At 37.0% G+C, this 12,550-nt stretch overlaps 1 protein-coding gene across 18 annotated transcripts in view; it reads left to right on the top strand.

Annotated features, from left to right (window-relative positions):
* The window catches only part of MBNL1 (muscleblind like splicing regulator 1), a 201,611-nt gene that overhangs the window by 151,430 nt on the left and 37,631 nt on the right, over window positions 1-12,550 (top strand). For 10 of the 18 annotated variants that reach the window (XM_022582790.3, XM_022582806.3, XM_022582805.3 and 7 more), the window contains 2 exons: window positions 9,362-9,532; window positions 10,580-10,690. In XM_022582790.3, the coding sequence (XP_022438498.1) occupies window positions 9,362-9,532; window positions 10,580-10,690 (282 nt within the window). The remainder of the gene's footprint in view (window positions 1-9,361; window positions 9,533-10,579; window positions 10,691-12,550) is intronic. The other 8 variants (XM_089910988.1, XM_089910987.1, XM_089910990.1 and 5 more) reach the window with 1 other exon arrangement.

Here is a 12,550-nt window from a genome sequence, read left to right as displayed (position 1 = left end):
GTTTCAGTTATGCCATTTTCAAGATGATTAATGGGAGTTGTGCAATTAAAGCTCCTAAGTTCTCTGGGAAAAAAGTCATAGTATCCCGATGTTTGAGTTAGAGTGCGTTGATATTGCGTCAGCATTGAGGATATTTTGGAGTCTTGTAAATGTCACTGTTGGTTTTCGTGTCCAAGAATCATCGTCATCAAACTTAGGAATGTTCTATAAAATAGTGCCTAGAACATTTGAATACTGGAGAGGCCTCTTTAAATAGCTAGAAAAGTCTAACCAAGAATCGCTTCCCTAAAATCAGATTAGACTTGGATGTGAAAAAGTTTAATGCCCATGAAACAGTGTCTGTTACATTCTTTTATATCCCTTCAGGCCATGGTAAAATTACAAATTTAAACTCAATAGATTGTGTGTATGGATGTGTATGTGTGTTAGTACTTTTCTTTCTTTTCCTGGCAGTCTCAATAGTTGTTAAGCCACAGTTTATATGTAAAGATGAACTTTTTATGGGGTCAGGAAAGGGGAAAAAATCAAAATTTGCATTATATTGCATTTCATTTGAAAGCACTTCAGATCGGTAGTAAAATAAAATAAAGAAATAGGGAATATTTCAGTGAAATTACATTTATAAATTTCTGCTTCTTTTTTCTCTTACTGATAGGAGAAAATTCTCTCAGGTCTTATGTTGACCTGAGTTCCAAGCATTTGTCCTTATGTTGATTGGATGAAAAAATAGCAATTTACACCTAGAAAGTTAAGCTTTAAATATTGATGAATGTTGCTATATTTACTTCATGTTAAGTTTAGGAGACTAGAGATTAACTGCCCAGCAAAATAAGAGGAGAAATGACTCCTTTCTCCGTTGTTCTATGGGGATGCTAAGCATTTGTTCCTGGTGTTACCTGAAAGTCCAATGAGGAAATTAAAACAGAAATTGTGTTTGTTTTAAAGAGTATTTTGTAGCCTTTTTAGATGGTAAAACTCTGAAGTAAGTACAAGGGTGCACTTATGATCTGGCTTAAAGAGTCATAATATTTGAGAATAAGAAATGAATAGGGACTTCCCTGGTGGTCCAGTTGTCAAGAACCCACCTTCCAATGCAGGGAACGTGGGTTCAACCTCAGGTTGGGGAACTAAGATCCCACATGCCACAGGGCAACTAAGCCCGCATGCTGCAGCTAGAGAGCCCGCCTGCCACAGCAAAGACCCAACGTAGCCAAATTAAAACAAACAAACAAAAAATGTAGCTCAAATTAAAAAAAAAAAAATTCCTGTTAATATGTCAATACTCTCTATTTACTATGTAGTATACCATACTATTTAAAAATAGTAAATAGATAGTTTTGACATTATTAACAATGTGTATGCTACAGGTGACCCTTGAACAACATGGGTTTGAACTGTGCGGGCCCACTTATATGCAGATTTTTTTTCAATAAATACTGCAACAATGCCACACTCTCTGAGGTTGCTTGAACTACAGATGTTGAACCTCCCATAACGAGGGCCAACCATATGATTATATTTGGATTTTCAACTGTGTGAGGGTTGGTGTCCCTAACAACCAACCCCCCATCCCAGCCCACTGCATTGTTCAAGCGTCATCTCATTTGTGATATACTACAGAATACTATTTGTAAGACAAAACAAAACAAACAAACAATAACATCAAACCAGTGAAATCCCCCTGGAGACTTTCTAAGAAAAAAAATGAAGATCTGTTTTCTGTGAAATCTGTTTTCACTATTTTAAGATAGTACAGCGTTCCTTTAGGTTTTTTTTTTTTTTTTTTTTTTTTTGCGGTACGCGGGCCTCTCACTGTTGTGGCCTCTCCCGTTGCGGAGTACAGGCTCCGGACGCGCAGGCTCAGCAGCCATGGCTCACGGGCCCAGCCGCTCCGCGGCATGTGGGATCTTCCTGGACCGGGGCACAAACCCATGTCCCCTGCATCGGCAGGCGGACTCTCAACCACTGCGCCACCAGGGAAGCCCTCTTTTTAGGTTTTATTCTATAGGTTCCTAAAAGTCCTCATGTGTTTTCTCAAATAAAGGATGAAATAAAAATTTTAGTCATATATCTTAAGTTTCTTAAATTTGCAACAAAAGCAAAGTCTGAGTTTGTAGTGCATACACTGATCTTAGAAATAGGTATACAATTGGGGTGAACATATATGGTGTGTATATGCGTAATTACATACGTACACATGTATCCATTTACATATGACTAAAAACTACACTATGCAATGGGTCCCCCAGAATTCCATTTGGCAGTCAGAAATCTTTATTTTTCTGGGTTCTCTGGCTACTTAATTTATCTTTCTCAATAGCTTCTTTTTCAAAGGAGGGGGTACATGTCTAACTTGTAGTTTTCCTGAAAAGGCTTTCTGTAGGGAAATCAAGAAAATGTTGCTTGCCCTTAAAAAAGTCAGTTTCTTCAGTATTCTAGTTAACAAGTGAATGGAGCTATTGATATGATTTTGGAATTTAATTATTTAGTCTTTGATATACCACAGTCTTTGTTTTTATTTTAAATAAAATTTTATTTAAAACCAAAACAAACAGCTACTGAACTTCACATATTCATACTTTGAAAGTTTTTGGAAGCTGCAGCTATTAGAATTTTGCAAAATTGGAAGGAATAACTGGTCAACCACCCACTCCTTTAGAGCCAGGTTTTATAGTACAAATCCATTATCTTATGTTTGAGGAAATTCCCAGAATAAAGGATCCTACCATTTAAATGTAAGAATGAAAATATTTAAAGCTACTTACAAAAAACTTCAGGTTAGCAGGTTTTAAATTATGTGTGCCCCTTTTACTGACTGTTTGTGTCCCCATAAAATTTGTATGTTGAAGTCCTGTCTTCAGTGTGGCTATATTTGGAGATGGGGCCTCTAAGGAAGTAATGAAGTTTAAAGTAGTTAAGGTTAGGGTCCTGAATGTGGGGTCCTGATCTGACAGAACTGGTGTCTTTATAAGAGGCACCAGCAAGCGAGCGAGCTCTCTGCGTGCATGCACCAAGGAAAGGCTATGTGAGGAAATAAAAAGGTGATTGTCTGCAAGCCAAGAAGAGAGCCCTTACTGGAAACCAAATTGTCCAGAACCTTATTCTTGGACTTCTAACTTCCAGAACCGTGAGAAAATACGTTTATGTTGTTGAAACCACCCAGTCTATGGTATTTTGTTATGGCAGCCTGAGCAGACTAATACGGCCTTCATTAAAGCCCATTAGGTATAAAGCAGTGGATAACTCTCAGCTGGAGATGGTTTTGCCTGCCCCTGACCCCCAGGGATGTTTTGGCAATATCAAGAAATAATTTTGACCATCATAACGGACTGCAGGAGTGCTGTCTGCATCTAGCAGGCCAGGCCTGCTGCTAAACATCCTCCAATGCCAAGAACGGCCCCACGACAAAGACTAGGCCACCGAAATGGCAATGGCAAGATAGCCACCCAAGTGTCAATAGTGCTGAGGTTGAGAAACCTTGAACTTCTTTTTAGGATGTGTGTGTTCTTTAAGCTGACAAGGGGCTTTCCTGGTGGCGCAGTGGTTAAGAATCACCCCGCCGGTACAGGGGACGCGGGTTCGATCCCTGGTCCGGGAAGATCCCACATGCCGCGGAGCAACTAAGCCCGTGCACCACAACTAATGAGCCCGTGCGCCACAACTACTGAGCCCACGTGCCTAGAGCCCGAGCTCCACAACAAGAGAAGCCACCGCAACGAGAAGCCCGCGCACCGCAACAAAGAGTAGCCCCTGCTCGCCGCAACTAGAGAAAGCCCGCGTGCAGCAACGAAGACCCAAAGCATCCAAAAAATAAATAAAATGTTTAAAATAAATAAGTATAATAAAAAAATTTTAAGCTGACACAAGTCCTTTATGGAAACAAGTGAATCATAAGGAGATATATACATTTAAGAGCTACAATATCCTATGTATTAGATGCAATTCATTTGTTTTCAATATTTGCAAAAGCCAATAAACTGTAATTCCTAGAGCTAATTAAACTTATACTCATTCCCTAAATGAAAACAAAACATTTGAGCATATATGCATGTGTGTGCCTATTTGTGTGTGTATAAAATATAATTTTTTCTTAATCACCTTTTAAATTGCCATACATTTCCTACCACTAGATACTTATACTTTTCAAATAAATATATATGTAAATTTACTCACCCTTGCCTTAGAATTGATCATTTGAAAGCATGGCAGAACCATAAGAAAACACCATTTTGGAAAAGCGTGAAACTATTTCTTGACTGCAAAGGGTTTCTTTCCCCCTTTGGCAAAATTTTTCTGAGATAGTTGTATTATCTTAGCGGGAAAAAAACCCCCCAAACCAACCAAACCAGTAGCAATTTTCAATAGGAAGCTCCCAGCTTCCTTTGCCAGAGCTTCTGGCCAACATCTGAGCAGTGAATATCTTCAGAAAGTGCTTCAGAAAATTTGCATATATCAGCTGTTCCAAAGGAAATATTAGTTTTAACAATTGAAATAAATGGTTGCACTTTGAACAGTGTACCAGAAAACCAGTACTTCCAATGAAAGTTGGAAAAGACATATGCGTATTAGCTGGTACCCCTATAATTTTTTTATTGCCCCTTTCTTTTCAGAGTCTACGCAAATGTGGCTCAGTAATTTTCATCCTACCACATAGTTACCATTGGCAACTTAATAAGGTGACTTTTTACCTTCTGACCTCATAGGTCATTATATTCCTTTTATTTTAGATGGAAGAAGTGTAATAAAAAATGGGAAATTAGTGTTTCCAGTTTTCAAATATAATGTTGATTTTTTTTTTTTTTTGTCTTACTAAGTTTGGCCAACTTCTAAGTAAGATGTTTTATTTTTGATTGCTAGCTAGTTCTTAAATAAATATTAGAAATAGCAGAGAAATAGTTTCTTATGTCTCTAAATTGCCATCTCTAGTTTCATTCAGTTTTTATCTTTATTCTACAATTTATACTTCACTATATACATCACATACATATCATTTTTAGATATATATTATATATGCTTGTACTATGTGTGTAATCACTTTAAAGTACACTTAATTACACTATAATATTTAAAAATCAGGCATTTATTTTGAGGCTCAACTAATCTAAATGTACATCTTCCCTTGTTAGAATCACATGCTTTGTACCAATTTCAAAGGCTAATGAGAAAATCCTTCAGTTCACAATTTAACAGTTTGTAACCTCAGAAATTGAGGATTTGATGACTTAATCTCTCATTAGCCTCAAATGGTCTACAAGGGGACATTTTTTACTTTTTCTGGACAGGTTACTTATATTTAAAGATGGTAGAAAAATTATTAGAGAAAAATGGACTCATTCTGGATCAATATTTTATTGAACTTCCTCCGTTTCCTTAAAATATACAGTATATGCATTACAGTGATGTCTTTGGAATCTGTGTTGTGTTAACTTATAAAAGGCCTCCTTGAATGGAGTCTTAAGATATTTATGGTATAGGCGGTATAGTGTGGCCTGCTAGTCAGCTGGCCAGCTCACTGAAAATAAGATTCAGGTGCAATCAACAGAAGTAAACCGCAGAAGCATAACATTGTGAGAAATGTATTAGAATGGCATTTTCCCTTAGTGGATGTTGCAAATAGAAAATGATGATTAAGGGGAAAGCTTATGTTATTGATGATTGACATGTACTGTCACTGAGTTTTGCTACTTGTATTATTTTTAGTACCTTTAACAGATAGGGTGCTAGGTTAAGCAACTGCTGCTTGTTATTAGCTTGAGAACTTACGGAAAGAGAGAGAAATTATTAATATTTATTGCCAGGCTGTTATACCAGGAGCCATGTATGAGGCTGGCCCACTATCTCGCTCAATCCTCATACATCACCAGTGAGGTCAATGGTATTGTTAACTACTTACAGGAAAGCTGTGGCCACTCTGAGAAGTTAACTAACTTCCATAAGGTCACACGGCAAGTAAGTAACAAAGCTGTTGTTTGAACCAAGCTATGTTTGGTCAGATGTACAATTATATGGCAATAAGGGGAACTGCATGTAGCAATCAAAACTGAATAGAAACTTCTTCGTGTTTTTGCATTAATCCTAGCAACCCGGTTTATTGTATCTTGGGGTGAAATCTCTGATGATGTAGAGTAGTAGCTCCTATACAAAAATCTGCATATGTGAGTACAAGATACTGATTGAATTTCTGTTTTTAGATTTTTTTAGACTGTATTGTCACTGTATAGATTTTAAAATACCAAGTACATTGAATCCCTACACAAATCTTCCTCCCTAGTGAAACTTGCAGGCCTCATGTTACTTTTTCTCCTTTTATTGTGGCAGGCTTTATTTATTCTGTGTTCAAATTTCTGGCCTCTGAATAAAACCATCATTAGGTTAGTACAACTCAGAGTCAAAATTTGGTATTAGATCTAGTTTTTATTCTGTTATCTTCATTGTCTCCAGAATGGATTTACAGTAGAATTCATCTTTAAGCATTTAGTAAGAAGTGTTCATTCATTCATTCTGCAAATGCTTATCGAGGTACAGTGCTGGGAACTCAAGAGATGGATGAATGTGGAGAGGTACCAATGTCGTATTTACCTGAACTCTCTAGAAGGGTTGCTACTGGTGGTTTTCCTCAGAGCTTAGGCAATTCTCTGGAAGAGGATGTTTATTCTAACTTGCTTTTGACCTTTTTATTTGTCAAACCACAATTTTTCAGCAGCATAGTAAGCATTAAACACGTTTTGACCTTCCTAAGAAGCTAAGTTTATCTAATATCAATTGCGGAGGCTACTCAGTTATTTTTTCCATACGTGTCAATGAAAAATTCACGTGGCTTTGCATAATTGTGTTTTGTAGTGTTTTCTGCTATATCAGAATAACCTGGAATACCGTTAAAATGTAGATCCCTGGGCCCCAGACCTATTGCCACAAACTCTGTGGAGGAGGCTTGGTAGTCTGTGTACTTTGCCACAAAATGTCCTCAGTTGATGATTCTTAGGAACATAGCTTTTTGAAAGTGAGGCTGCAATCCAGTCAGATCAAGCTAAGCATGGAAAGGTGGCCTATGTAGGAAGTGTAGTAGAATGGCATTTTTCCTGAGTAGATGTAGTAAAGACAAAACGAAAACCAAAGGTCCGAGTTTCTATTAAAAGTTTTGAGATGCGGGGATACAGAATATATGGTGGTTTGCACGTGTTTTCTCTCCTTCGTTATTTCAATCCAGGCTGTATTCCTAGGTAGGAGAGCCCTGGTGGTTTATGTTCAAGGGAGGCACTAGAATGAAGTGCCAGGAAGACCAGTGTTAGTGTTGACAAAGCAGGGTTCAGGGCCCAGGGCTGTCTCTGTGTTATTTATGGAACTCTAGAAACTGATCTGAGTCAATTGACAGTAACTGAATCTTCAGAGTGGATATAACCCTGCTTATCTGCACTTAAATAAATCCAATCTTAGTAAGAAATGTGATGTGGAGATACTGAGAAGCAGAATTTCTCTTAGAGACAAGTTGTTCTTTGTACTGAAAAAGCAGGTTTTCTTTAAAAGACCCCAACTGGATATCCCTGAAATCAGACCATGTGTCATCCATGAGTTATTTATGTTGGCCAGTCATTCCCTGTGGTTTATCTTGTGACTCGAAGTGTTGTTTTTATGAAAGTTGTTTTGCATCCAGATGCTTTTACGCTAATATACTCACGATCTCAACAGATGTCAAGCATGATGATTTCAGATGGAATAGGTCATAGATATGTAACTTTACTAGTGAATTTATCAATAGCCATAACTAATAAATATTATAAAAGTTACCTTCATGCCAATATTTTGTTTTTCTCTTATTGTGTATACAATTTAAAATGCTCTGGGAGTGGTGGTAATAGCAGCTTCTGACCTTCCCCTGCTCCTTGGAGAGTGCCATGCAGTACCGAGGGTGTGACATAGATATTATCTTCTTTAATCTTAAAAATAAACTTATTCTTTTGTAGGTTATAGAGCAATTTTGAAATGAATGAAAACCCTGAGGCTTAAAGAAGTTAGTTTTTTATGCAATTCATGCAGCTGTTGAGTGAGAGAGCTAGGCCTCTACCCCAGGTCCTGAGACCTGTAAGGTCCTTGCTATTGACTACTGTTCTCTACTGCCTCCTGACTTAAAATACTATTCGTAAAGCTTTATTACATAACGCTTGTTAAAATAAGAGGCAGTATCCTGTGACATAAACGTATGAACTTATTCCTAAAAAGCTTAATCAAAACGAGCCAGAAATAAATCATTCAAGTTAGAATTGTGACAGATTTTCTCACAAATATAAACATCAGTTTTCTGAGTCAATTTACAGTACAAGGTCAAATTATGGTAAATAGATTTTTCTTAGAAAAATCAAAGCTCAAGAAGGTGGTTGATGGCTTCAATTAAATCTTTCTTTTACCCTCACAAACAGCTGTAATTAGATTTATTGGTGAAAGAAGTTGTCAAGGTGGTAATTCGTGAGATGTTACTATCAATATGACTTGACAATACTATATTGAAATAATATGGGTCAATCCCTGACAATATTGCATAATACAGACTTTAATATATATATTTTGATGAGAAGAATCATCCCAAAAGAAAGGTATATTCACATTTCTTGTTTTATAGTAACTTATTTTTTTTCTCCATTTTATACTCTAAGTTTTTTGGAGGATAAATATGTCTGTTTCTATTGTTTAATTATTCTTGGGTGATGTAGACTAGATTTACCACTGGAAGGTTAAAGGCTACATTTTTCACCAATATTTCACTATACTTACTAATCTCTATACACAGTGAGGAATGTGTGGAAGTCTTCTTTTCATCTGTACATTTCTTAATATATTGGCTTATAACGCTTAGTAGTAATTTTAATGTTACTTCTTGTGAGATACATGTAAAGGTGTTTTACTGAAGATAACAGTGTGCCTTGAGTCCTCTAATTTCATTCCCTTACGACTCAGTACAAGTAAAAATAAATGGTAAAACTTCATCATTCTTTTGGGTTCATTAAAGTTAACCAGAAGATGTTATGGAAGGAGCCTAACATTTTATTTGATAATTCTGTGTTTTAATGTTCCCCTGGCAGTTTGTAGATTTTTAAACTTGGAACTAGAAATATTAGTGCTAATATTAAAATACAGGAGCTTCTTTAAGCTTGAAACTTTTTTCACATGTCTTAATATCTCATTTTCATAATACACTAGAGTGAATTCATTATTTACTCGAAATGTATAATAAAGTGATTTGGACTTTTTTCATTGTGTGAAAGACCCACAGTAGATTCAAGTGACGGGTTTGCATCATTATGATTTTCTTAAGATTTGTGGATTTTATTATTTTTTTAAGGCGATATTTTCTGCTTTTGTTTCTTAGGGTCGTTGCTCCAGGGAGAACTGCAAATATCTTCACCCACCCCCCCACTTAAAAACGCAATTGGAGATAAATGGGCGCAATAACTTGATTCAGCAGAAGAACATGGCCATGTTGGCCCAGCAAATGCAACTAGCCAACGCCATGATGCCCGGTGCCCCATTGCAACCCGTGGTAAGCGTGTTCTCAGTTCTCGTTCCTGAAGTTTGTCATTCTGAGTGCTCACTTTCAGTGTTAAAGTGGTGATAGATCAACTGAACATAGGTAACAGTATCAGTTACCTAGCATTTTCTAGCCAAACTAGCAGTCAAACCCTGGAAACAATTTTCACACCGTAAATTTAGTTACTCATCTTCTGGCTAAATCATGTGGAAATTTACATTACAGCATGTTTGTCCCTCAAAACTCCCTTCAAATTAAATCCTGTGACTTGCAGACGTTAAATGGTCTTTTTTTAAATGGTCGTTAAACTCATCAGTATAGTCAAGGTGCATTTTCAGGCTACCTTTAGCAGTAATAGTCATTTTAAAAATTGGTGTATATCATCTTTAATTTTGAGAAAATGTTTCCCTTTCCTCTCTCCTTAAAGAGAATCTATACAGTTCTCTTTCTTGAAAAGGAGCCTTTGTTATTCTTTTAAACTTAAATTGAAACTAGTTTATAGTTACAAATGCTAGGAAAATTCTGACAGTGACAAATCCATATCATGGACCTCGAAGTCTCATCAAAGGAGACCTAATCAGGAGAGGCAGAAACTCCACGAGCTTTTAAGAAAAGAGCAAAATTTTATAAACTGTAGGTGGTCATATGGATTTAATGTTTACTGAGCAGTGTATGTACGTAACCTTTGATTCTGAGCATATTTATTTATTTGTTTGTTTATTTGTTTGGATTTGGGAGGAGGGTGTATGTGACAAATGACTTTAATAACCTTTACTCACATTTATCTACAAAAATGTGAGAGATTAATATCGTAACTAATTTTAGGTTACAAAAGATGTTCTGATGTTAATTGTGATATAGTAATTCTGTATTTAAATGCATGTTGAAATTTGCAATGATCGGAATATTCCTGTCACTGACTTATATGCAATATTATGGGGTCATGGAAACGTGAAGACCCACATTTTTCTGATAGCTAACTGTAGCATGTATGCTAACTAATTTTTTTCCTGATACATTTTAACCCCTGAACTCAATGTAATTATTATTCTCTCTTAGAACTTAATGAACCAATCATTCCAAAAAAGAGGGGGGGATTGCATTTCGAGGTGGGAGGGATCTCCAAATCCAATCGGCAGTGATACCAATTATCAATACTATACAGTTGAGGTGAGAGAATATTATAATTCTGTCTGTTTTAACTTGATATATTTTTTCCATTATTGGGGACTCAGTTAAAAATATGATATCTTAAATTTATTTCTGTGACACCTGTTAATTTCACATGTCTGTGTTGGGATAGCATGAAGATTTCCATTTGGTTTTAAAAAAAAGTTTAATCATTGTCTCTAGCGTAAAATATAGGACAAGAGTTCTCTTTTACACTCGACTCTCACATATGGTTTCAAAGATCTGATAAATCCTTGGGGTGGCTACTACGATAGTCAATATAATATCTCTCCTTGATGTGAGACACTTTGTTCCACTTAAACATTTAAAGCGTGCTGACCAGCAGGCTCTACCCTCTGGGTGACTGGGAGAACCTCTGAGATCAGCAAGTGTGGTTCCCAGATGGCAGAGAACAGGTCATGACAGTGAGTTCCTCACTGTGAAGTCTTGGCCCATCTCCTGAGCTAGTCCTTGAGTTTTACTCTCAAGGCCATTTCAGGGTCATCGTATGTGTAATCCTGGGACAAACTCTAAACACCATTTATGCTCATGTGTTTGAAATGGTAGTAACAAATATGTGTTGTTTAAAAAAAAATCAACAAGTCACAGATTTCTGAAACCATCAGAAAAATTACCTCATTTTCTGGTGTTATTGTTGGAAAATTCTCTGCTTAGATGGAGCATTTATTTTTATTAGTTGTGAGCCCATTCAGGCTTTATGTTAATTTTCCCTGATAGGACTAGATTTGAATGTGGAATTACCCTTCTGCTAAAGGCATCCTGAGATCATAGTCTAAAAGTAGACTCCATTCAGAGTGACGTTTTTGTACTGAGTATAGAAGTCATTTTAATTATTCAATTTTAAAGCATTTAGGGTTTTAATGACTGTAGAGAAGGCTTTAATCCAGGAAATTTGCCTTCAAAACCCCACCTGAGACTTTTCGATCCTTTTTGTAGTCAGCCCTGTTTTGATGAGGATAATGATAAGGAAATGTATATTCATATCAGAATATAAATTCAGAAATAAACGAGATGGTCATTACCAGCTGTTTACTGGAACTTTAGTGCTGGGCCTACAGAGAGGGATTATAACACAGCCAGGTGACTAAAATGGAAAAGCGTTGCCACTCAGAAGAGGATGGCCACTAGAATAGATGGTGGTGTTTGAAGACGTGGTATAAACTTGGATCCAACCTAGGCAGTAGTGATAGCAAAGGAGATAATACTGTGCGCAGATTCATAACCTCAGCAGTATCAGGAATATCTGAGCAGTGACTGGACTTTTAGTCAAGTAAGTAAAGCATCTTAGTTCTCTAGGGCCAGCCAGTTTGGCCCCCAGACCATAACTGGAGGAAACATGAAGAGGGGAAGAGGCTAGCGAGGTCTAATCAAATTCAGAAGCATCTAGCATTATGCCTGGCATGTAGCAGAGATTTAAAAAATTGCTTGATAAGTGAAAGAAAGAATGAAGGAAAGAGTTTCCCGAACATGAGAAGAACAGGCAGAGGTTCAGGGTAGTTTACCCGTGCCAGAGTCCAAAGGAATTATAACTGGAACCAGAGCACAAGCCCAATCATAGAGACTGCAGCATCGAATGGGGAGTACAGGCGGATACCTATTAGTAGACTGTTAGCAGAGGCAGCCAGGGACTTGATGAGGGTACTATTGGGACCAGGAAATAGCTATCATGCCACCCAGTTTGGGTTCTCATCTTCTGATAAATTTTGAGAGACCAGGTCTATAAATTAAAGATCTCCAGAATATAACACTGGGCTGGTCTGGGAAATGCAGGGATTTATAGGAGAGTTTCTTGTTTTCATGGACTTGATTATGTTGTAATGAAATGTACCAAGCCAGGAA

The sequence above is a fragment of the Delphinapterus leucas genome, chromosome 4 (assembly GCF_059928025.1).
Source record: "Delphinapterus leucas isolate spDelLeu-1000000601 "Yukka" chromosome 4, BTC_Dleu_Yukka2, whole genome shotgun sequence".
Classification (NCBI taxonomy): domain Eukaryota; kingdom Metazoa; phylum Chordata; class Mammalia; order Artiodactyla; family Monodontidae; genus Delphinapterus; species Delphinapterus leucas.
Note: the sequence above shows the minus strand (reverse complement) of the source record. Positions and strands in the feature narration are given on the sequence as shown.